The sequence below is a fragment of the Eschscholzia californica genome, unplaced genomic scaffold, assembly GCF_041429995.1.
Source record: "Eschscholzia californica isolate CP2 unplaced genomic scaffold, dmEscCali1.0.p SCAF_6, whole genome shotgun sequence".
Classification (NCBI taxonomy): domain Eukaryota; kingdom Viridiplantae; phylum Streptophyta; class Magnoliopsida; order Ranunculales; family Papaveraceae; genus Eschscholzia; species Eschscholzia californica.
In genome coordinates, this window is record NW_028238483.1 from 6,222,372 (window position 1) to 6,249,149 (window position 26,778).

General features: G+C 37.4%; 1 protein-coding gene across 3 annotated transcripts; it reads right to left on the reverse strand.

The window, feature by feature from the left end:
* Positions 1-10,949: 10,949 nt before the first annotated feature.
* Positions 10,950-24,877, reverse strand: LOC147530998 (factor of DNA methylation 1-like). 3 transcript variants are annotated; one of them, XM_086645149.1, is made up of 9 exons: positions 24,497-24,774; positions 19,421-19,473; positions 17,915-18,823; positions 15,827-16,008; positions 15,409-15,498; positions 15,023-15,310; positions 14,204-14,416; positions 12,870-13,109; positions 10,950-11,182 (listed from the first exon to the last, which is right to left on the reverse strand). In XM_086645149.1, exons 3-8 carry the CDS (start codon positions 18,801-18,803, stop codon positions 12,876-12,878), a joined length of 1,896 nt encoding a protein of 631 aa, XP_086501275.1. In that variant the 5' UTR covers positions 18,804-18,823; positions 19,421-19,473; positions 24,497-24,774; the 3' UTR covers positions 10,950-11,182; positions 12,870-12,875. The 3 variants fall into 3 exon arrangements, with proteins under 3 accessions (XP_086501275.1, XP_086501276.1, XP_086501274.1); XM_086645150.1 differs by lacking the exon at positions 24,497-24,774 and adding an exon at positions 20,732-21,247 and having other exon boundaries at positions 19,421-20,033; XM_086645148.1 differs by lacking the exon at positions 19,421-19,473 and having other exon boundaries at positions 24,497-24,877.
* Positions 24,878-26,778: the final 1,901 nt, after the last annotated feature.

A 26,778-nucleotide genomic window follows, 5' to 3' on the forward strand; every position in this document is an offset into this window, starting at 1 on the left:
TGAACACGGACCGTCCAGATCTGGGCGTGTCCTCTTCGCTCAAATGGCCCTCGATATAACTTTGTCCATTTTGATGTTTTAGTCCCTAACTTAACTGATCTTCGTCCAAACTTTAAACTTGAATTTCTCATTCATCCGGAATTATATTTGAGTGATTCTTAGCTCTAAATTCAAGAGCTCGACGAGACGAACACAATGGTTCATTCCACAATTTGACTAGTCGGGTCGAGCCAAAATTGACTCCGACCAACAATTTCCCACATGAATGAAAATTCGAGGTTTACTATGATATATGCAGACATACTATATTGACAGACTGATACTAGCAGAGCTCATATACGTAACTTCGTTGCATCGGAAGAAGGTAGTCTTTTGACTTTGAACCTTTCTTAGTGAGTAACTGCAAGGTCTATAGGGACGGTAGTGAACTTTTCGTCTTGGGAATTGAAAACCAAAATAACTATCACACAACTAATCCCTTACTTACTTAGGTTCTCTGTTGTGTTCATTTCGGCCATGAACAATCCCAATTTGGTGTGCTTTACAGAAATTGGCCTAGACGACTTTCTCATAGAACCGACACCAGTTCACACACATATAAGGCTATCCGTAATAAGGTATCCTATTATACCTCACGTTAGAATCAAGTTCTAATTTTTCAGATTTATTTAAAGCTTTACGCTTAACCTCTCAATACAGGCAACACTGATTCATCCGAGGAATGGGTCAGGGATAAAAATCTCTCACAGTGTTACTATCGAGTCAAAATATAGCTTCAGCTGCCCATTGAACCTAGATCGTGGGATCTCCAGTCATCTAAGTAGGTTTTTATCATGCCTTTACTCATTTACTTTAGGAATTAGCCCCATTCCCCTTGATGATGGAACTGCTAACTCCTAGATAACCCTTTTGTAAATGGATTTGCTAGGTTATCTTTGGATCTTACATAGTTTATAGTTGTGACCCCTTTAGAGAGAATTTGTTTCACGGTATTATATGTTCGACGAATGTGTCGAGACTTACTGTTGTACGTCTTGCTATGTGCCTGTGCAATCGCTGCTTGGCTATCGCAGTGAATACTGATTACAAACACCGAATTTGCCCATATTGGAGTATCTTCAAGGAATTGTCGCAGCCATTCTGCCTCTTCCCCTACTTTATCTAGAGCAATGAATTCAGAGTCCATCACCGATCGAGCAATGCACGTTTGCTTCGAAGATTTCCAAGATATGGCAGCCCCTCCTAGTGTAAACACATATCCACTGGTAGACTTAGTGCCATCGGTATCATATATCCAATTTGCATCTGCATATCCCTCTAATAGTGCGGGATATGTGGTATAATGGAGTCTGTCTCCTTCGTCTTCCTTAGATACCGTAACACTCTCGTTATGGCGTTCCAATGTGTGTTATTCGAGTTACTCGTAAATCTACTTAGATTATTAACTGAGTAGGCTATGTCTGGTGGAGTACAGTTCATTAGGTGCACCAGACTTCGGATAATCCGGGAGTACTCTAATTGTCTTACTCCTTTACCTGTTTTCTTCATTAAGTGAATACTTGTATCTATCAGAGTATTCGCCACTTTTAGGTCATCTTTGTTGAATTTCTCTAAGATCTTCTCAATGTAATGCGTTTGGGATTAACTTATCCCTTCAGCTGTTTTGGTAACCTTAATTCCAAGAATGACCTCTACTTTCTCCAAATATTTCATGTCGAAAGTTTTCGAAAGCATCTTTTTAGTTGTATTAATGACATCTAAGTTATTTCCCATAATTAGCATGTCATCCACATACAAACATAAAATAAAATATCCTTTAGCAGTGGGTTTTGCATAGACACATTTATCACATTCGTTGATCTTGAATCTGTTTGATATTAATGTGTTATCAAACTTTAAGTGTCGCTGCTTTAGAGCGGTTCTCACATCCATCTGTTTTCAATTTTTTCTTCGAGTTGTCCGTTTAAGAAAACGATTTTCACATCCATCTGGTGAATCTGCAGATTATATAAGGATGTTATAGCTAACACTCTTATTAAGGTGATTCGACTAACTGGAGAATAGGTGTCAAAATAATCTAACCCTTCTTTTTGTATGAATCCCTTTTCGACAAGTCTCGCTTTATACTTGTCTATAGATCCATCTGTTTTCAATTTCTTTTTGAAAATTCATTTGCAGTCTAGAGGCTTACAACCCGGTGGGAGGTCTACTAGCTCCCATGTGTGATTTTGCATGATGGGTTCTATTTCACCATTGACAGCTTCTTTCCAGAATGGAGCTTCTGGAGTAGCCATTGTTTAGTGAAAGTCTGAGGTTCATTTTCTACCATATAGGTTAGAAAATCAGGACCAAAAATTCTTAGCTATCCTTATCCTTTTGCCTCTTCGAGGTTCAAGTGTTGTTTCCTCGGTTTTCATATCATCTCCTTTAGATGTTTCTGTATTTTACTCCTCCTCATCTCTTACACGTATTTTACTTTCATATGATACTTCTCAATTTTGTTTGAAAGGAAAAATGTGTTCAAAGAACTTAGCATATCTCGATTCCAGAATGGTATTTACGTGTACATTTTTCTATTTCAGGCTTATGTACTAAAAATCTATAGGCGCCCCTATTTATTGCAGGCCCTATGTATACACAACCCACAGTCATAGTTCCTATCTTTACCCGTTTAGGAGGAGAAACTAATACCTTCGCTAGGCACCCCTAATCTTTCGTGTATTTAAAGGATGGCATCCTCCTTTCCATAGTCCATATGATGGGGTAACTTATTTAATAAGTGACTAGCCGATAGTATTGCCCCCCTCCCCCCCACAAGTTTTGAGGTAAACCAGAACTAATTAATAGAGTGTTCATCATTTCTATTAACGTTCTGCTTTTCCACTCTGCTACACCATTTTGTTGAGGTGTATAAGGAGTTGTTGTTTGATGAACTATGCCATTCTTGACACATATCTCGACAAAATGAGATTCATGCTCTCCTCCTCGATCACTTCTCAAAGCCTTAATCTTTTTATTAAGTTGAGTTTCAACTCTGGTTTTACAAAACTCGAACTTTTCGATTGCTTCATCCTACTCCTTAGTAAGTAAACATAACAAAACCGAGTGGAGTCATCGATAAAGGTGATGAAGTATTTTTTACCACCCCTGATTTGAACCATCTTTAAGTCACAAAGATCGTTTTGCATTAAGTCTAGAGGTTTTGTGTCTCGTTCTATTGATTTGAACGACGCCTTAGTCATTTTTTACTCTACACATGTTTGACATGCTCGTCTTGAGTCAATTTTGAATTTCGCAATTAACTCCAAGGTCATTAATTTCTTTAATGACCTATTATTCACATGTCCTAGTCTTTCATGTCAAGTATTAGAGGGCTCAACAACATAAACATAATTATTAGTTTTATTAGTAATAATAGACGCCTTTGGCGTTACAGAGGTGACATTTAGTTTAAATAACGCCCCACATAAGTATCCTTCCCAACATACATCCCATTCTTAGACATGACAAAGTTATTTGACTCAAAGACTAGTTTGAACCCGTTCTAGCTTAGAAGAGAACCATAAACCAAATTCTTTTGGATGTCTAGAGCATGGAGTACATCATTCAAACTCACTTCCTTTCTGATGTGACACGAAAATGTCACATTTGGAGAGCCTAACTAAGCCTATTTAGTTCGTTTTGAGTATTATAAATAATATTTTATGTGTTTTTAATGTTAGGTACCTATTTTGGAGTTAAACATGTAAATCGGAATAAAGGGAACGAATTCTCACTATCATTTCATGTGTCGAAAACGAGAGAAAAAGACTTCAAACAAATCAAAATACAAGTGGAGGCAATGGCGAGTCCAACGGTGAAGACGGAAGTCAATTCCGAGTTCGGACGAGAAAGTTGTGAAAGATAGAAGCCAAGGTCTTTCCATTAAGGCACCCCCCTTTGGTTGTAATTGTAGAGGCTAGATTAAGGCACTCCCTTGGTCTTTAATTCAAAGCCCAACATCTAAGCCCAAGTTCAAGAATACCCAAAGAAGAAGGAAGGTGAAGAGATTTTATGAGCACCCACTTTTGGGCCCAAGTCAAAGTAGTCTAAAGACTTAGTCAAGTTGACTAAGTCTAGGTTTGAATCAAGTTAGGTTACTATTCATCTTCTTCTTCATTCATCAACTAAGCAACCAAGAAGGAGGAGAGAGAAGGAGGCTAGGGCTTGAAGTTTCTAGGGTTTATTGTTCTTGAACCTTTAGGGTTTTGGAAAGAGCTAGAGAGAAAAAGAGAGCAAGAAGGAGGAGTGCCGGCCAAAGCAAGGCTGACCAAGCTCAAGGTCGACCTAGCCTTGGCCGGCAGCAGCTCGGGCTGCACGGCAGCAGCTCGGGAAGGCCGCAGTTGCAGCTGTTCTGCCCGGAACAGCAAAAAGCTTGCAGCAGCTCGGGTTTACTAGAGATGCTGCTCAGGGACGCGCAAGGGAGCAAGGGAAGCACGAACCTTGCATGGGATGTGCGGTTGCGGCTCGGATTAGCTACTTTGGCCGGGAACTCCATGATTTCGGCCGGATCTTGAAGCTTCTTTGGCCGGATTTGTTATGGTGTTTCGGCCACTTTCTTGGCCGGAAACCTTAGGGCTTTTACTCCTCATGTCCTTGGCTAACTTTCCATATGGTTTGATTTGATTTTGGGTTAGAAATTGCTAGAGAGAGAAAGCTAGGGTTAGCTTTAATGGAGTTTGAGTAAAAATGGAGAAGATGATGGTGGTCGCTATGGGGAACCCAAAAAATTGCTAAGGGGAGATCGGCTGCAACTAAAAACTTATATTTTCCGACGATCTTAGCCTCGAACCACATCGAAAAAGGGGGATTCTCTCATCATTTTCCTTCCATTTCTTATTCAATCACCATGTTTAGCTAACTTTAGTATGTCGATTATATGAGATGAAATGTGATGAATTCGTGATTATGTTTAACATGATTTGATGTTTTGATTACAAATTGATGTTTTTTTTTTTTCGATTATCGTTTCGATCGTATTTTCATGTGTCTTGTTAATCACTTCGCATAGTTAATAGACGAAACGAAGTATTCGATATCGATCGTAGTCTAAGTCATAATTTCATGTGTCTTGTCATGCACTTCACATAGTTAGGCGACTAGACGACACTTTCGATGACTCGGGATTAACCGAATTAGGAGTCGAACATCGATTATACTTCGACACATTAGATTGGATCATACGTAGTCGTAGGTTTATCATTATGGATTCCCGGACTTCGACACCTCTCTCGCTTATTTGTTGCCCGAATCGAGTCTTACCGTCTCCCGACTCTTGTTCCTCTGACACTTCTCTCGAATCTCTCTCGCCCATTTACATTAGATTATCTAGTTAGCTTTACTTGTTTTCTTCTCTTATTACTTATTCATACTAAAACCCCCCATTTACCATTGTTCTTTTCTTTTTAGTCTAAGTTAGCTTTTAATATCTAGACTGAGGGATAAGACCCTTCGATATCCAAACTACCTTCCTATCCTTGGATCGATCCTGGCTTTACCGGATTACTACTTGATACCTCCGCTTGGCTGTGCAACCTTTTCGGGTGCATCACTTTCTTGGAGTGAATTTTTGTATGATCTTCCCCTTTCCTTTGACCTTAGTGGTTGAGTCATTTCCCATGAACAGGGTCTCTCTTTCGGCAAGTTCCTTATAGGAATGGAAGAGGTTTTGTTACCACAGATGTGACGAGTTGCTCCGGTGTCGACCCACCACTCTCTCTGGTTGTTAACCATGCTAACTTCAGATACCACTGCACAGACTGCACATAGGTTCATATTCTGAAGTTTCTCATACACTTCTTTGACTTTAGTACGTAATCATAGCATATAGATTCTGTTTTCAGTGTCTTTTACTAGCGAGGCTTGGTCATTCGCATTTTTATGTCGTTTGCCGGTTTTGGAGCGGCAATCTTTAGCTAGATGGCCCCGTTTTCCACAGTTGTATCATTGGTTGTCGAACTTGTTCCTTTTCTCCGGCTTTCCTCCGTTCTTAGACGGATGCTTACGCTTCGAATTTTTACTTGGACCGGTATCTACGACATTCACATTAGAGAGCTTTTTAGATTTCTGCTCGGCAATGTGACTGTCTTCTTCAATTCGAAGCTTAAGGATGAGTTCTTCAAGACTCATATCCTTATTCTTGTGGCGGAGATAATTTTTGAAGTCTTTCCACCCGTGGGTAAGTTTTCGGTCAAAGCTCGGACTTGGGAAGCTTCATTAGTTATTATATTCTTTGCTTGTAGTTCTTGCAGGAGATTCTGCAACCCTTAGACTTGGGACATTATTGGTTTTGAATCAATCATCTTGTAGCCTAAGAATCATCCTACGACAAAGTTTTTGACACCCGCCTTCTCAATTTTGTATTTATTAATTAGAGTGTCTCACAGTTATGTAGACGTTTCTATAACCGAATATAGATTATAGAGTTCGTCATCTATACTGTTCAACTAATAGTTCTTGCACAAGAAATCTTCTTGTTCTCTACATCTATTGCAGTGGTACGTTGCGCTTCATCTTCTTGATTAGGTGTCTTTTGCAGAGTTAAGTGTAAAAACGGTAAAAAAAAAAAAATGAGAAAACAATGCATGAAGGGTATTTTGGTCATTTGGAGTCAAGGACATTCTGATAATTTGGTCAAGGTCAGTGCATGGATGAAAAGCAGAGTCCGAGACGAGCCCGTAGGAGATAATTGAAGTCAATTCGAAGTCTGGACGAGGAAATTATGCAAAGTCAAAGGTTAAGTCAAACAAAGTTGACTATCGGGATAACGTCGGGCATGGTTCTGGCGCGCGGTATAAAAGAAGAAACGTGGCGCGTTGTGGAGGCCGGCGTATCCAAATCCCGCACTTGCGCTAAGCATTGAAATGAACCCTGAGTGCATGATCCTGTACAACACGTCCCAGCTTAGTTCGGTGGTCCCAATCCCACGTTTTAATCATAGTCGTTCTGTGTTTTCAAGATCGTGCGGCCGGCGTGCGTCTCCTTTATTCCTGTTCCGTGTTACCCGAAGCTGCTTATTAAGGTAGTCCCGATAACGTGTATTTCTACTGACCGTCCAGTTCCGTGCGCTCTCCATCCAATGGTTGTTGATTGCTGCTTCACATTAACTCATTAGTCGAGAAGCACCTAAGTGTCCGAACTTCCAAACCTAACGGCCAGATTGCTTTCACTCTCTTCTCATGCGACAAGTGTCCACCTCTTTCTCTCTTTTTGAAAGTGAGACAAACCCTAGCCGTCTGGGTACTCCCTTATTTTAGGGGTTTTATATTTTAAACCATATAATCCCACAAATATCCCCATATTCTCCCACTTTTTACCATTTAACGCAATAAAAACCCTAACCCCATCTGTAAGTAAATCTCTTTCTCCTCCATTAAGCTCTAGACTTGAACAACCCTCTCATTCTCATTCTATATCCATCTTTCTCTACTCCTCTTTTAGCCTCCCTTTCTCTCTACATCTTCTAAACTAAAAACCCTAACCTCCATTCTTTTCTTTTACTACCCATTCCACCATAATTTCTTTCCAATTTCTCTTCTTATCTTCCTTTCCAATCTCGCTCTTCTTTTCTAATTTCTTCACCTCTTCTCTACAATTTCTTTCTACTTCTAATTTCTTCATCTAAACTTCTAATTTCTCCATAACTTCTTGTCTAAATCTCTTCTTCTTCTATCATCAACTAAAGTGCTATTATTTGGATTTGGAGCATAACTTGGACCATACTTGGAAATCAATTGGAGCAAGGATTTGGGTGACTTCTTTTCTTTATCTTATTTATTTCCATGTATTTTGCTTTATCATGTATATGTCTCTAAATTTAATGAGTAGCTAATCTTGTATTTAGGGTGTAGAGGAAACCCATACTTGGGCTTATTTCAAGATATGTTATTAATTAGTAAATCGTTCTATTGAGCTTCAATGTTTATTAGTTGTCATTTCATATTGATTCTATGATCTTTTCATCATTCATGCGTTATAATTAGATATTTCATGCTTTTGTTAAGTTATTAGATGATATATGCTTTTTAGATAATGAATGATAGTTTAGGAATTTAGTTTTATATGATAGTCAATCAAATATATATGATTTTGAATTGAGTTATTATAGAATATCTTCCGAAATCTAAATAGTTTATTATGTTAGATTTTGAGTTATACATGAAAAAAGGGATTTGTTAATTTAATGCATGTTTTAAATAGTCCATTTATGTGGTGGAATCAAGAACCCTAGATTTCTTTCCCACCTTGATTTCTTCTTTGTTAGTCTATTAGTATTGTTTTATTTTTAAATTAGTTTTCAAAAACCAACCAAAATCAACGAAAGGGGTTTTAATTTGAGATTTAGGTGAAATTGCTTGTCCCTTGGAACGATTCTCGGACTTATTAGAAATACTATAACTTGATCCCTACAGTTGACCTTTATAGGCTTATCAGGTGGGACTCTCTTCGGTTAAGTATTTAACCAGACCCAATGTCATCAGGTAGAACATCATCTTCAACTTCCATCGGTTGAAGTTAGTTCCCTTGAACTTCTCTAGTTTTTCTCCGTTTGAGGTGTTAGGTGGATGAACCCGTAGAGTTGTTCTTGCTATTTTTCTAAAACACACAGAAAATAAACCAAATTAAAATCTTATAACTAAAGAAATAATCATTATACATAAAATGTCTTCAGATTGTTGTTTCTCTAGTTAGAAATCGATAAGTCGATCTGTCTCTGTCTTGTCTTGATTAAGACAGAGTCCTTTCTCTAATTTATAGAGGGATGGGACCATAAACGAATAATGATTTATCAATATTATTTCTTAACAGAGTTAGACTAAAAGTAATGGAGTCGATGCGAAAATAAATTTTCTTTCCTTAAGACATTTTACACACCCATAACAGTACCAACAGTTAGGGTGTATGCCTTTGGAATACAACGACTATCCTTTCAGAATTTAAGATGGTACCTCTATATTTTGAAAGTGAACGAACCTACGTAAATAATATGAGCTCTTGGACTGACGCGCAGTGGCGAGGCCAGAAAATTATACCAATGGGGGCACTTTTTAGTCATAGTTCTTCCGAAATAATCAAATATACTTACTCGAAAATATACATCTAGTGGTTCATCCAACCAATACATATTTACAATCGTACAAGACGAATCTACATCATTATAATAGTTATCAAATTATTATATCATTCTCATCATAAGCGCAAGTTAGCATTCATCTATACATTTATTATTCAATACCGTAGTTAGTTTTTGACAATGTTCATATCTGGTGGATCTATGATATATAAATATGAAATACCTAGAGTAACAAATAAATACTTTTATTTATACCACATCAACGTAGCTGAAGCGCAAACTAAATTTGAAAGAAAGGCGACCGACACACAGATATTTAAACAAAAGAGTAGGTACGGTAGAAAATTTGAAATAAATATTTTACGCTAAATTGTTAATAAGCACTAAAAGCCTAAGTGGATCATTTTAAGTTAAGTTAAGAATTATGAAGAAAGAAGGGAAAAAGTTTTGAAGGGCCGAGTTTCGAACCTTGATGTATCATTTTAGGTTAACAAAAAGAACTTAAAAAAAAACAAGGTTAACAAAAAAGAAAAATTGAGGTCTCAGGTTTTGAACCCAAGACCTAGTGTTCTAAATATACCAGGTCCTCCCATCCTACCAACTAAGTTGCAGTGCTCATTTGAATTGAAAGTTGCGCCAATAAGTATATATTCAGTGTATCTGGGTAAATAAACAGTAAAAGCCACAGGGGTTGTGGGGGCACGCGCCCCCACATGCCCCTATGTGGCATCGCCCCTGCTGACGCGTATGGATTTTCTAGACGCTTGAATGTTATAACTTCAATCGCTACTTCTCTCTTCAGAATTCCAGATACATGCCTGAATACTTCTAAAATCAGATTTATATTCCAGACATACACCAGAAAACTGATTTTAAAAGAGAAGTGAAGTGAAGAAGAGAATGAATCGAATGATTTTTGGAAGGAATTTGGTTATTTATAGAGGGATCCAATGGCATTTAATTAGGAACACATCCATTGGTTTTTGGGTCACAACTCTTTGAAAATGAGTTGGTTAAATAACTGGGAATTTCGGCTGCCTTCTGAGACATTGGATTTTGCTTCTCAGAGCGAACGTGATTTATTGGATCAGTCCCGAGGTTGGCCCAACCCGTGCAACAGAAGCCGTCAGATGAGATCTAACAGAATCCCGAACATAGCCCACCGCGTAAAGGACGCGCACCGTTGGATCTCGCAGATCCAACGCGTCTCGCAATGTCCTAACTCTATCCCGAAGCTCCAAATCGTGCCACCGTTAGATCTTTTCAAATCCTGCGGAGTGAATGCAAATCGTCCAGATCCGGACGTGTTCTCTTCGCTCAAATGACCGTCGATATAACTTTGTCCATTTTGATGTTTTAGTCCCCTAACCTAGTTGATCTTCGTTCAAACTTTAAACTTGAATTTCTCATTTATCCGCAACCAGATTTGAGTGATTCTTGGCTGTAAATTCAAGCGCTCGACGAGACGAATGCAATGGTGCATTCCGTTTCTAAGTTTGACGAGTCGGGTCGAGCCAAAATCGGCTCCGATTCCAACAGAAACCAACTCAGTAACCACCCTAACCAAAAGGTTGTCGACATGTGGGTATAATCTTGTCTGTCACTCTGAGGATGTAAGGTCTTAACAACTGGGCTATAAGGCCCATGTATAAACTCCTCATCTGTGTACAGGATTTAATGGGTAAAACTGATATTTGAGTTGCTCACGTCACTATTTTGGGTGTTTCAGTCAATATCTCAATTGTGTTCTTATGGGTACTATGGAGCTTATCAATCATTTTATTTTGAGTTGCAGTTAAGAAAGAAACAGAGCTAAAGAAATACACAATCCAAATGAAAAAGAAGAGTTTAAGAAGAAGGTATTCATGAGAATGCAAATCAAAGGAAATCACACCACAATATTGGTCTCAATAGTCTGAAACATGAAGGAAGAAAAATGAAATACCGTAAATGTAAGAATAGCACCATTCGGAGCTAGAAGAAAATGGTGGTGAATGTGTACTGGTGGAAAACAACAAGCAATCGTACAACTTATGTCAACGAGTCTACTAGGTCCTCTTGGCGAATGCCCTGAAATAAGGAAAGGAAACAAAAGGGTTACAATATCCAAACAATAGATGCATAGTTGATAAAAGAACATTATGACAAGAAAGAAAAAGATTGCAACTTTTTATCAGTATATGAGCAAGAAAATAGACCATTGCAAGCCCAAACATATCTAGTCTACCTCATCAATCAATATATTGGATAGTATTAAGTTTGTATGCTTCCAACTAAGGAATAATTCACTATCGGACTGATCTCAACAGATATGAAGGAATCTGATCTGTTGACGCGATGGAAAACAGAAGTGCCGTTGTAGACTAGTAAGATGATAGAAGTTTAAGTGGCTGTTTATCTTTTTACATTTATTCCAGGCTAACGTTGAAGTGAAAGAAACCCAAAGAGCTTGATGTGATCTAAACCTCGAACAATATAAGAAAGATAAATCTGCATCTTTTAAAGTAAAAAAGATAACAAAAATGTTGTTACTTCAAACGAAAAAAAAAAAATTAGAAATCCGACCCAACCATGGGCTAGTGATTTCTCATTGTTGGTCTTGTTTAATCTCTGGGAGCGTTAAGAAATTATTTTGATTATAGTTGTTTTGTGCATTAAGGATAGTCACTAGAGGAATAATCACATAGCAGCATACCGCATAGCAGTACCTGTACCATGTACTGAGCGATCGGCTTCCCAGGTAACATTGGTTCAGAATGGAATTAAGTACTTGATTTAATATAAAAGAGTGGTTACGCTATCTTTTTTCTTCTGTGTAGTTTATGCTCTTCTTTATCGTTTGAGGGAATACATATGCGACGTTGTTATTCTATTCTACTACTTGAGGGGGTAATAGAGCAACTCTTGGCGAATATGTAATATATCAGTTTGAACGTGAGATAAGTGCTAGAATAAGTTCGGACTGCCTATGAACCTATCCTAGTCAACGAAGATCTGTTCAAAGAGGTTTGAGGAAACAGAGATTATATTAGTTGATAATACAACAAAGTTGCGGTGAAATGGTTGGGTCCATCAGAGCATAAGTGCTAAAAAATAATCGCTCCAAGTGAGTTTCAGGTAAGTGCTATGCGATCTTAACCGCTCTTACTTTCTTTTTTTTTTCCTCGTGCGAGGATCTGCATATTATATCCATTTTTATATCACCATTCTACATCAGAATGGAAGTTAATTTGGCTAATAATTTGGTTCAACTTTAACTCATCCTTCGTACTTGTAGAAGAAATGAAATTCTTACACGAAGTCAAGATGACTCTGATTACAGGAATGGTGGAATGCTTTTATGAAACATTAGTTCTAGGAAAATCAAAAATGATTTACGGGAGGACTCTACCTCAATAATGATGATTACTGCATGGTTTCTATGTTTGTTTTCTTTTTTTGAAACTTCGAAAGAATATATTGATTAAAAAATATTGGTTATTGGTCATAGAACATGTTACGACACCCATGCCTCCCAATTAACCACTACATGTATTAAAAATACATGTTTGTTTAATGATCCTGATTGTGAATCATCTATGACATTGGAGAAGCATAACCAACTCAGATTGCTTTAGAACTGCTCACTAGCAATTAGGTCCCAGGTTTTGCCATTCAACAATTTTAAAAACCTTCGACAGTGGTATCATGGAGAACATCAATTCATGCAAAGGTCTAGACCAAACAATTATTAAATTAAAATGCCAGAAAAACTTACCTCTCTTCATGATCTTTTGCGCTTCGGCGTCAAATGCAATTGCTCCAGTATATACGCGATGACCTCCTTCAGTGTAGCTTTTCTCCCTTCTCCGAAATTCCATATCTCTGGAACTATATACCGCCCGCTAGGGTTGTACTCATTCATCTCCTTCAAGGCTGTCGTAACAGCCTCGTAAACCTCATTTCCATACTCTTTCTTTAGATCTCGTAATTTATCATCTTCTTCATCTATTATTTCCTAGACAACCCACAGAATTGCATCGACTAATTTATCAATGTGGCAACAAGTAATTTAGCGAGAAAATGTATGTTATCCTTTACATGACTAACATATAGGAGGATCTGAATGGTTTTCAGTAACCCAAGTGTTAATTTTCCAATATAAACTTCAACTATTTTGAAAACAGTAAATATTGGCGTACAACTGATGTACTTATAAGGATGGCATATATATATATATATGTGCTTATAAGGATGGCATATATATATGTGTGTGTGTGTGTGTGTGTGTGTGTGTGTGTGTGTGTGTGTGTGTGTGTGTGTGTGTGTGTGCGTGCATATATATGTGTGTGTGTGTGTGTGTGCGTGCATATATATGTGTGTGCGTGCATATATGTGTGTGTGTGTGCGTGCATATATGTGTGTGTGTGTGTGTGTGTGTGTGTGTGTGTGTGTGTCTGTGTGTGTCTGTGTGTCTGTGTGTCTGTGTGTGCATATATATGTGTGTGTGTGTGCGTGCATATGTGTGTGTGTGTGTGCATGTGTGTGTGTGCGCGTGTGTGTGCGTCTATATGTGTGTGTGCGTATATATGTGTGTGTGCGTATATATATATATATATGTGTGTATGTGCATATATATGTGTGTGTGCATATATATGTGTGTTTTCCTACCTAACATGAATCAGGCGCCCTGTTACTGATATCTGTATCCGACACCAGTAAGGCAGTGTACATATTTTCTTGTCGTAGATATTATGTCATCGATTATCCTTGGAACTTTTAAAGCCAATCAAACAAGACATTAACCTAGAGCGCTTATGGTCCTAAAATGAAAGTTTGAAGTACAAGATGCTATATAAATTCTCATACTATACCCACTTATCTGTGTTATCCTACAAGTTTATCCAAGTATCCGACATGACAAAGAACCCCCAAAAGGAGTATCCATGTAAACATGTTATCCATATTCAGCTATTCAAGGCCACCAATGTACTTGTGCAGATAGAGATATTCAAGTCCTTAGTCCTGATTGTTAAAGAAAACTCGGGACAACAGATAAACAATGAGAATAGATACTACAAAACAGAAAGAGAAGAAGAATACTAAACGTACTTCAGATACTTCATCTTCAACTTTAACTTTAAATGGATGCCAATCTGGTCTCTTAAGATACTCTTCCCACAAGGAACACAACTGAGCAGCTCTATATGATGCTTCCACAGTTGAAAATCTTTCCTTGCATGCATTTAGAAATGGTTTTTCATCAAGCTCTCCCATTCTCTTTATTCCAATCACTGTACGACCGCTCAACATGTCAGATAAACCCTGCAATCAAGTAGTAATCTCTGATCAGTTACCGTCAACGCGTTTAAATATGTATTATAAATCGTCATTAGTAGATAATAAGGTGTTCTGAGTCTCATTAAAGCTCTAAACCAGAACGCTTCTAAGGGTTAACCAAATTACTCTGACTTTTTTATCTTAATTGAAAAGTTAAATCTGAGGTCTAAATGTGCCGAATCCAATGTTATATAGTAAACGATAAGAAATACATCTACAGAGGAACTGCATTTCCAACATTTGGTGGCTCTACAGGCTAGCAAGAAACACATTGATATAGTGATCCCAAATCCACATCTATGTTATTCAAGAGATAGAGAAAAACAAGTTTTAAGGAATCTAAAAGAAAGAACTACATATCTCCCACATCCCGCATAAAAAATTATCAATTTCTCGTCTAGGGAAATTTGAGTAGGACCATTAAGTGGGGAACATCCTTGGGATTAGGCCTTTCATGTGTCTGTGGGTCTTACACGAAGAACCATTTTCTTTAAAGACAATTACTCGGTCTGTGGAACATATACACGTGTAAGTTTTAAGGGCGAATTTGTTAAGGAAGATATAGATTAAAACGGAGAAAAAAATCCGTACGACAATTAGTTCTTTGCGAGCTTCCTGTAGCTCATCATTGCTCTGCCGCTCTTTGTTTATAAGAGTTTGATTAAGAGACTGCATATCATTCATTTCATCCTTTTTTTCATCCAATTCTTTAAGCATCTCTAGTATCTTTTGCTTAACTGCTGCATCATCTTCTCCTCCCATATGCTTCAGCACCTGTATTGTCCCTTTCAGCTCCTCGATTTCCAACTCCAATTTCTGCTTCACATCCAATTGCTTCTCAAGTTGAAGAATTTTATTTAGAGCGTCCTCTTTCTCCCTCTGTGTAGTTTATATCAAAATTAGACAAGTTCAAAGTTAATGAGCTGAAAGTTATTGTGGAAGAACAATGCTTGATCAAGGAACAAAAAGTAGCAGACCTTCTGCACTTCAATCAGCCTCAAGACATTTTCATCAGCTTTCTTCTGCTCCAGAGATGCCATGTTTAGCGAATTGTTTTTGACATCGTTCTGAGAGGGCATGGTACAATATTAATATCTAGAATCATTGATAGTGGTTCACATGAGGCAAGGGCATCATAGAAAAAAGCTAAAAAGAACAGCTTTGTGGATAGGTTTGACACTGAACTGTAGTTGTATCAGTTGATTTATAATGGGAAACAAGATGAGATATTAAATATATAAAAAGGTATTGTCTGTTGACATGTCCTGAAAGAGAAGGCTAGATCGCCTTCCACCTGAAGAAAAAGTTTCTTAAGAACGTTCCCTACTAATTATTTAGAGCAGTTAAAAGCTTTCTCACAAGTGTAGTTCATATCTGGACATCGAACTGTATCACCTTACTCTTCGCCTCGTCAAGTTTCCTTCTCTCGATCTCAGTTAATGCTTCTTGTTTGTTGAGTTCCTTGGAACGCCGCTCAAGTTCTTTTCTCTGAGAGTCTAAATCATCTTTCAGTTTGTCATTCTCACCTAGAACCCTTCTAGTATGTTCTCGTGCAGTACGTTGCATTTTCCTCATCTCTGGTGAAGAAATGAAGATGCAAGCATTATAAGCAACATCATGCAAATAAAAACAAGTGTATATTTCTTAAATATATAGGGAAAGATTCCAACATTTTCTACATTTAAAGCTTTAAAGTAACACATGATAGTTGAGCTGATAGTTGAGCCAACAGACCACAGAGATTTACCCTGGCTCGTCCCAGATGCTAATCTCAACATATCACTTCTGGAGATCATAATATCCAGGCTGTTCACTTTTTATTAGTTGTGACCTTTAGGACAAAAACCAATGTGCCGGTCTTGGTTAAAATACATGTCAATACTTATTTAGGCTTGGGCTCCATGTTCAATATTTTTTAGGCTTAAGCTCCCTCTGCAAACATGTGCATACCTACGCAAACCCGAGCTAATCTTACCTTCTTGAGAAAAGAAAATTTGGCCTAGTGACCAACTTTCCCCAAACAGAAACAAAATATGACTAGCATATAGAATTTAGTAGAGTTAATTGATTATGTTTGATGGTTTAGGTACATGAAATCCACAATTATGAGCTTATCTTCATCAATAATTAGCTTTTGGAGTTAATTTCATGCGGTTATGAGATCAATTCCAACTTTAGATGTCACAAACAAACCAAAACTTCGGTTAACAAAACTTTATGCTTTAGGATAAGGGAAATTTGGTCAAAACTCCATATAAATTTTTTGTTTTGGTGAAAAAGGATTAATCAATCTTTTTTAGTCTTCAGCTCCCAAGTTACTTTTTTAATTTGCAACAGCTTTGCAACACCTTACGACAGTTTTGCAACAGCATCGCGACACCTTGCGATAGCTTTGCAATATCTTGCGACAGCTTTGCAACAACTTGCTACAACTTTGCAAAAAATATTGGGTTTTTGACCAAACAAAATACAAATATTTGGGTTTTTTACCAAAAAAAATACAAATGTTGGGTTTTTAACCAAAAAAATACAAATGTTGGGTTTTTAACCAAAAAATATAACTTGTCTTTTTAATTTATAAAAGTTTAAAAATGGGTCTTCGGCCCAATTTCCTGTTAGGATAATCTCCATACCATTTAATTCATCTTCATAAGAATCCAACCAGTTCTAAGGCTAAATGTGGATCACATGGTAATCTATTTCGTCTAAGTTTCACTTAAACCTGTTAATAGCGAGACCGAAACTGGAAGCCGGCCGTGTAGTGCCAATATAAAAACGTTCTACCAAAGAAGAGTCCTTTGCAGTGTGAAGATTAACTTCTCATGGAAGTTACCGTCCTCCTAAAAGTCAAACCACTCTGAAATTTCTACCATTTAGCTTCTACGATAATGGTGAGTGGAGAACGTGGAAGGTCAGAACTTTAATCCCAGTTTTAGCCAAGTTAGAGATTTAAGAATGGCTGCTTTTCATCAATCAGGTTGATCTTCATAATGAGACGTTTAACTTGGGAAAAATAAGAAACAGACCAAACCAAGATGTGGGCCCAATTATTACAGTACAGTGTGAATGGTCTAAAAGGTCCCACGTAGTGCCTTGCTGCATAAACAAGATATGCGGGGAAAGAGGCCACGTCCACGAATTTTAACCCAGGCAGTACTAAATAAGATGATAAGGTTTGGTTTGGTAACGCTGTGAGTTTTTAAAATCTTTGCTTCTTCAGCTTTGAAATAAAGCAGTACTTAGAATAAAACCTAACATGTTTCCTGGAATCTACTTTGAAACGTGCTGCCTTACAAAAAAAAAAAGCACTTTCTTACACTTAACCGAGCATTTGACATGAAAAATCATGAAAAGAAAACTTAACAACAAAAAAAAAAAAAAAATCAATTGAGTTCTAACTGAATTATATGCTGTAACCAATACATGCACAAGCACATGATAGGAGAAGTAAAAAGTATATATATAAGGAAGTTAAGTAAGTACCTTCATTGTAAGCAAACTGGAGTCTGTCCTTATCCTCAATCATTCTATTTAATGATCTACTTATTTCGTTGTACTTAATTTCCCGTTCATTCAAATCTTCATTTTTAACATCAATTGCATTGGTTAAGTCCTCCACGATGTTTTGTTTTTCCTGTCTAGCTTCCTCCACTATATCAGATATGGTTTTTAAGTTTCCATTCTTGCGGAGATAATCCCCAATTAGTCCTTCAGAATTATAATCACCGGAGCGTGCACACCACCCATAAACACTTGAAATGGAACTCTGCCCACGTTCATTCCAATCCTTTTTACCCCGTCGATCAGCTTCAAAAGATGTCTCAAATGCCATCGCATCTTTGAAACCTGTCCAATCTCTACTAAAATCAATTATGGCATATTCAGTATCATCTCCTTCATTCCATAAATTATGAACTTCTTGAGGTCTATATTTTGAATACTCTTTCATAAGAAATCGTACATTTTCATCCTTTGACTTGGCAGGAAGATTGACAATGATGCCTTTCCAAGGCCAAACAAACAGATCATCTTGCTCAGGTGGCTTATTATTTGGTTCTGCCTGAACCATTGGCTGTGTCTGCTCTACCACAGTACCCAAATCTATTTCCAAGTATTTTGCCAAGGCAAGATGGTTTGCCTTTTGGAGAGCGCTTCTATTTGCTGAACCCTTACCAACTCCAGAGGAATGCTGCAGGAGATCCTTGTATTTGTAATCTTGTTTTTTCTTACCTTTACAAAAAGGGCATCTGAAGATCTCATTTGGGTAGCTTACTCTGTGCCTTCCAGCCTTCAGTTCTCCGTACGGCTTTTCTACGTAATTGTCGATCTCAGAATCACTAATATCTGAATCTTCATCTGAGCTGCGATCCATGGAACCTGCAACCAAGTGAACTGGAGCAAACAAAGAGATCCATTATCATATAAGTCAAGTATTTATGGTAATGCAGCACTAAAAGAATGCTCATTTTTAAGCCCTAAATAAAATGGATAGGGTTACGATGATCTGTTTCAGATGATGAAGAACATAGTAACTTATTTCTTGGTCAGTATGAACATTAACTTACTTCTTGAAGTTTCTTATGTGGTTTCGACATAATTACGACAGAGAAGCTCTGACACCGGTGAATAGTCCGGCGAAATCCCGCTGAAATAGGAAGTTTTTCGCGAGACCACAAGAAACCTAACCACAGCTAAGGCTAAGGCCATTTCACAGAAATTGCCTTCCGGTATAGCTTGATTAGGTGACTTGAAAGCTTGTTTGCGAGAACAAAATCTGTATAACTGGATAAGCCTTAGTTTTGAAAACTCAAACAGTGCTGCAACTAAGTTTCGGCTTGGTCTTAGCGCTGCTGAGCAGACTACAACTGAGGCTTGCGTATTCGCCAGACTGATTAACCCTACGGGTGGGATGATTCTGTGAAAAACAAAAAATACTACCTAGTCAACTTAAGGAGTGGCCGGTATATCATTTTGGAAAAGGATTATTACCAGGAATGGGCTGCAAATCTTCCTCAGGAGCCTATACGTACTTAGCCAACTTCCTGGCAAAATGGTCATAGATTGAAACAAAAACGACAAAGGAAGGAAAATGAACAGATACAGAGATGGCAACAGTCTGTGGTTATTGGAAAGTACGGAAAATGATCAAGGTGAATATATCTGGGGCACAGGGTCGGAGAAGGGGACAACTACAAAGAATCCATTTGCTTTCCGGCGAGAAAGGCATACAAGGGTTGGACAAGAATGGCACCTATTTTGGACAACTTTTCTTTAGGCACGCTGGATAAAAGGAATCAACAGGAGTGAAAGAATTGAAACTAATGCACGGGGGAAGAGCATTAATGAAGATCAACACCACTCAAAACACTCAGCCGTCACCTACCCCTCACCCCATCACCAAACAGACTAGACCCCCGTACCAGTCAAATCTAGGGGTTGGGCCCAAAAAATACGGCTTCTACCCACCCAAGCTGCATATTTATATGCCTCAAACAGCAAAAGAAGGACAATCTTCTTCAAGCTCTTCTATGACAGTTTCAGCTTTGCGTGTGATAAACTGGGAGAAAATGGTGGTCTTTGAAATGACTCCACCTTCTAATAACTGGCATGGATGGAGGCAGGGGCGGAGCCAGGATTTTATTCGAGGCAGGGCTGGCTTAAGTGAATTTTTTATATAAATTTTTTATCTAACAAATTATTTGCATATGATGAGGATATTTTTTGCTCGATTACAATTGATTCATATTTTTATCATTTTAGTAATAAAATTTACTTTTCTACCATCCGACATACTTAAATTTGCGTAGAGAGAAGAAAAATACTAAGATTGGAGGGTCAATCGACAACTTTTACAAACAATTGACGACATTCTAATAAATAATAACGAGATTATCGAGTGGAGGAAAGATAAACCAATAAGACAAGAAAAAGAAAAAAAATGTGCTCACAAAATAATTGAAGTACAACATATAAAAAAAATTATTGAAAAACAAAACACAATGAATGGGAAAACAACATGAAATAGAGGAAAGAAGTTTGGACACTATTGGGTGGAAAAAAGAAACAAGAGAAAACTTAATTAGTTGGGCACTTGGGTGTCACAACTTCTTTAGTACTTTGATATCCAAGATTAATAGCTGAAATAAAAAGGTTGGCAGAGGATTTGAACCCATGATCTAAGGCTGCTTAATCAAGGGATGCAACCATCTGGGCTATGACTTCATACTGATTATACTTTTATCTAAAACTATGTGAAGCTACCCCAGGCTATAGCCTGGGGTAGTCTTCACATAGCTCCGCCCCTGGATGGAGGGAAGCAATAGCAGCCGTCTTTAACTCAGAGAAAATGGACACCCTCCCTCTCAAAACAGGTCTAGCTATCTTGCGAACCACTGCCCGTACTGGACATCCTCTGGAAGACAGAATCAATAAGTTGGGGGGGGGGGGGGGGGGGGGGATGGGGATGAAACGATTGTGATTAATCCTCTTGAAATCTCAGTCAAACTGTTTGGTGTTCCTTTCCACTTATGGAATGACAAAATCATTGACAGCCTAGTGGAAGACGCGGGAGAAATGTTTGAAATTCGTGAAAATACTGTAGAAAAGACCAATTTGAGGTATGCTCTGGCACATGTCCAATGCAAGCCGGACGGATAAAAGCAAAATTCTCGCCCTCATAGAGATGATGGGATCAAGTTGAATAGTGAGGAAAACAAACAGAAAGAAGACAATAAGCCACTATTGGTTAAACCAATTTGAGGTATGCTATGGTGCATGTCCAATGCAAGCCGGACGGATAAAAGCAAAATTCTCGCCCTGATATAGATGAGGGGATCGAGTTGAATAGTGAGGAAAACAAACAGAAAGAAAACAACGAGCCACTATTGGTTGAACCACTAGCTATGATGGCACCTGGATTTTTCTTTTATTTCTCCATTGTACATACATTTGTTTCAATCAATATTATTTTAAACTTAAAAAAGAAAAACACCTGGATCAGTTAATATCTACTTTCCAGAGAAGCTTTGCTGCAGGGAGGCAAATACTCGATGGAGTCTTAGCGCCGAATTAACTTATAGATTCTAGAAGCAAACAAGGAACTAAAGGGCTTTTAATCAAAGCTGAGTTGGAAAAAGCTTATAATAGAGTCAGTTGGGACTTCATCTCCCAAACTACGGAAAAGATGGAATTTGGATAGAAGTGGAGATCTTGGATGTATGAACGCATTTCTTTAGCAACCTTCTCGGTCTTTATCACCGGGAGGCCCTCTCATGTCTTTTAAAGCTCAAGAGGGATACGCCGCCGAGGTGAAAAGGGTGAATCAGAGGCTTCAAGACGAATCCATCACGACCCCAGTCAATCATCTACAATTTGTTGATGTTTCACTTTTTTTATCGACGAAGATCCCAATTCCCAACCAACTTAGAAGGCTAAAGCACGTCTTAATCTGGTATGAGCAGGCCTTGGGCCTTACGGTAAACTACTCTAAATCCTTCTTTTTTGATGTTCGTAAGCACAATGCATTGAACCCGATCTAGCAAACATCAATGTCTTTGGTTGCCAGTGGGCGAGGCTTCCAACTACATATCTTGGTCTTCCCTTGGAAAAAGGGTACAGGAACAAAAGTTTATGTGACCAAGTGTTGGAAATGATTAACAGGAAACTCACAGCATGGAAAGCAAGAACCTTATCGAGAGGGGGAAGCTTACACTTATTAAGGTAGTATTTCAGCTATGCCATACTTATTACCTCTCTCTCTCTCTCTCTCCATGATATTCCCGTAGCAGTTTTAAGCAAGGAATGAAACTTCCCGAAATTTCACCGAAATTTCGCGAAGCGTTTCCTAAAATGAGATTAGGTGCACGAAATAACACTTACAACTATTTCCTGCATAGTTTCCACCGACATGATCGAAATTCCACCGAAGTTGTGGGAAATATCGAAATTCCACCGACATGATGGAAATTTCGACCGACATAGTAGAAATCTAGCAAAAAAACCGGAGAAACTAATACTAGAAACATATCCATTTCTTCGTCTTTTTCATCTTCATTTCTCTTAGATCTTTCTTGATTTTTATGTTATGTTTTCCATGGTCTTAAATCTATTTGAATGATTTACGCCTTGACTTAACTGCCTAAATTGATTTTATCTTAGTAACGCCTCTAATATAACTGTGTAATTGACGATACCTTCTCAAACTAACATAGTTTGTTAATTATTATCAGTAAGAATGTTATCTTTTGGGTGTTATAGCCAAAAAATTATTCACTTTACCCCCAGAAGTATCTGTGTAATTGTTAATACTCCCTCAAACTAATAGATAATGTTAAACATCATTTTTATGCTTCATTATGGTTTAATAATCTTGACCTTGTTATATATAATTGCATCATATTTCTATCATTTTTGTAGATTTGTAAGATTTCCACACTGACCGAAACATTTCCACGAAATGTTTCCACTTTTGGACCGACCGAAGTTTCCACCAAAACCGAAATTTCATTCCTTGGTTTTAAGACCATTGACAAAAAGATGTGTGATTTCCTGTGGAATGACGAGGAAGAAGGAAGGTGTGAGCATTGGGTGGCATGGGACATAATTTGTAAAGACCTGAGGCAAGGGGGCCTAGGTGTCAAAAATCTGAAAACCATGAACAAAGCTTTTATCTCGAAATGGATATGGAGATTTGCACAAGGAAGGACAACCTTATGGGAAAACACTATAGCAAGTAAGTATGGGGAGTCAAAAGCGAATTGGATTAGAGGCAAAAGCAGACAATCTAGAGTGGGTGTGGAGTTTGGGGAGGCATCCAAAATAAGGTGGTGGGTTTCATTAGGATCACCAAGTGGAAGCTAGGGAACGGCTAGAAGATAAAATTCTGGAATGATATTTGGTGCTCAACCATAAGCCTAAAGGATAGATACCCAGCTATCCACTTCCTCTCAAACTCTAAAGACCATTCATTGGTCAAATGTTTAACTCAAACCAGAGTTGTTGGGAACTTGAGCTTAGAAAGGAATGATCGGGAGATGCATATCTTCACTGAGCTAATGGAAGTGTTAGAAGGAAACAGACCAAATGAGAACGAAGACATAAGAGTGTGGAAAGAAGCGGAGGAGGACCATTTATTCGTCAAAAATCTGTATCAAAGAACAATCAGGGGTGATCCAGACAGTGAGCTTACTATGAACAATCGATTATGGAAAAAAAACCATTCCCCCAAGAGTGTGCTTTACCATTTTGGCAGCTTGTCTATAAAAATCCTAACAGTCAATCACCTGAACCCCAGGAGTTTCCAATTGGTTATCATATACATTATGTGTAAAAATGCAGCAGAATCAACAGGCCATCTCTTTATACACTGCAAAATTGCATCAGACATATGCAATTACTTTATTCACACCGGTAAGATCAGCTGATACGCTTCGAACTCCATCAATCAAACCGTAGAACAATGGGAGGCGTTAAAAAAACCGAAACAAGGAAAACCTATCTGGCATTTGATACCAAAAGCCATCATATGATGCATATGAATGGAAAGATAGGAATAACAAGATTCTCAAAGAGAATAACTATGAGAGGAATTTAGTCAGAAACGACGTTAAAGGAATTATGTTCACTTGGAGCAGAAATATAAAACAACATTAATTCAAATTCTCAAAAAGAAAATTACCAAAAAGAACTTAAACCATTAACAAACTCTCTTTCAAGTTTCAAGCTAACACATCTATGTACTTATCTTAGATCTTCCATATTTGAACAATTATAAGAAAATAAAAATCAATTAAATGCCACAAATAGAAGCTCAAATGGGAGGGTTTCATCATGAATCTCTATTTTTTCATTTTCATACATCTATAAATAAGAACTTAATAATCAAAACAAAACAACCTAAAATGTAAAATGTATATAGCTCATTTAGAGACGAAATTAAATCTAAAAAATTAAAGATTACCTCGACCAAAAAGAGAGAGAGAGAGAGAGAGAGAGAGAGAGAGAGAGAGAGAAATAGATCACAAAGAAAACCCTGAAAAGGTAATTAGGGAAAGAGAAAGAAAATACCTTATGGAGCTTATACAACAAGAGCTGATTATTGATGAGAGAGATCAAAGAATTGGTTTATGTAAGACTAAGAAATTAGAGAGAGAAACAGCTCTAGAGGAGGAGCTGCTGCTGCTGCATGTTGGGGGAACAGAGGGGTTGAAGAAGTAAAGAGGAGGAGGAGAACATCGAAACATCCGTCAAATTCATACACGGAAATCGTGCAATTTCTTTAAGGCATTAATTCCACATCTTATTTTTTGAGTCCTCTTTTGACTGACTCTCACTCTCTCTCTCTCTAAAAACGAGAATGAAGACTGTAAATATCTTTTACTTTCCTTTTTTACTGTGAGATTTATTACAAGCAGTTTTAATTAGGTAGTAGATATTTTTTACAGTTTCAGTCTTCTGAAAATAGTACACCAATTATAAGTCTACGGACTCTGACTGTGTCTAGATAAGATTCCGTTACTTTACTTTCCTCCTCTTGTACTATTACAGCTCACATGAAATTCTGGAGGCAACCCATTTGGGGAAACCAAAAACATTTGGGGACACAATGTTTCGTTCTCCCAAGTCTCTACCATGAGTCCATGAGAGTCCTGGGTAAGAGGGTGGAGTGGCACATGGGCCACTTTTAGCCAAGAGGCCCATTTTATTAACTAATGGTTAAAATGACAAAAAGTTATTAGGCATTGTCAATAGTTGTGTACGTGTGGTTCATAAGGAAGAGAGACATTTTAATTATCCACTAGTCATTACTCTCGAGAAAGTTGAAATAATGAAATGACATTTGAAATGTCAAATCTAGGAATCACCTTTTCGAAGAGCTCATTTTATTGACTACTAGTTAAAATGACAAAAAGATAAGGGGGTTAAACTCAAAAAACCCAAAGATAGTTAAGTATTGTCATTCTTGTGGTTCACTGGAAAGAGAGACATTTTAATTATCCAATAGTCATTACTCTTGAGAGAAATTGAAATATTGAAATGACATTTGAAATGCCTAATTGAGGGAGGTAGGTTTTTTTTTTTGTCTTCTTTCTCACTCTGTTTTTCAACTTCATAAATAAACAATTTTCTCTCTCTACTATTACATTATTAGGTGTTGTAATTTACAAAATTTCCATACTTATTCCACTACCAAATTTAAATTGAACCAAGTTAATAATTGTAGATTTTCAAATTCAATATATAGAAATAAATTAGAAGAGGACAAAATCATCCTCAACATTTCAAAGTTCTCCGTAAATTCTCTATTTATTTTTCCCCTAATTTCATTATTTTCTTTTTTCAAATTTGTGTGATTTATTATTCAGTTATCTAGTAATTTTTGTTATTTATTTCAATATATATCGAGTTTGGGTGGATTAACAATTTAATATCATTGTTGCCTATCAGTTACGCCCCTGATAGGCACCGGACCCACAGAATTCAGTCACGACCCTATCTACCATCACTTGTGTTCGAGCAGGTTTAACCGTTTTAGGTTAAAGCTAAAAGTTTCTAATAAGACATTGACACAAAATACAATCAAACAAATACATTTGACATGACACAATGTTTGGCGTAGTTGTTGAAGAGAATATCAAGAGCGACCCTGACCCAAAACAACCAAAACTTCCCCTACATGATAAATATGCGCATATTTTGGATTTTGTATTTTAATTATGAAATAATAATTATATTCAAAACAAACTTGTAACATAAGTTAAGGTGTAGCTTAGTCGTTAAGTGTTTAAATCATAAGCAAGAGGAGAAAAGTTCAAATTTGCCCGTAAGCATCATTGGAAAGTTTATTAAATTTTTTTTCTAACATCACTATATAACGTGCCAATTTTTAATTTCGCTTAGAGCCTCTTAAATATTTTGGCCGACCCTGTAGGGTGTACATGCCTTGCTGGACAGAGGGTCGCGTCCCTTCACACAATCTTTATTGTATTCTAAAATTTTTAGTAGTTTGCTTTGGCCCGTTTTTTATTTTGGGAAATTTTATGCCCTTCTGTTTGCCTATATTTTCTAGTAAATTTTCTTTTGGCCTCTTTTTGTGGCAAATATATGGACAATCATGTGGACAACAATTTTATGTGGACAAATCATAAAATTAAAAATCATATATGAACAATTTTTAAGGGGACATAACTCTTATATATTTCTCTTATGCACTCTAAAACTTAGAATTTATAATTTAGATCCTCCCGCTTTTCTACCTTCTTCTTTCATAAATCCAGGCACCTTCTTCTTCATCACCGACAACTAAATTTCTAGATTGAAAAATTAATCATCTTCCACTACTCATTAAT

Excerpts from the sequence above, each read along its gene's own strand:
- LOC147530998 (XM_086645148.1), bottom strand. The coding sequence starts at position 18,803 with ATGGATCGCAGCTCAGATGAAGATTCAGATATTAGTGATTCTGAGATC. Across the intron at positions 14,417-15,022 it reads CTCGCAAAGAACTAATTGTC|GGTTTATCTGACATGTTGAG; the intron begins GTACGGATTTTT and ends ACTTGATTGCAG. Across the intron at positions 13,110-14,203 it reads TTGAAGATGAAGTATCTGAA|GAAATAATAGATGAAGAAGA; the intron begins GTACGTTTAGTA and ends TGGGTTGTCTAG.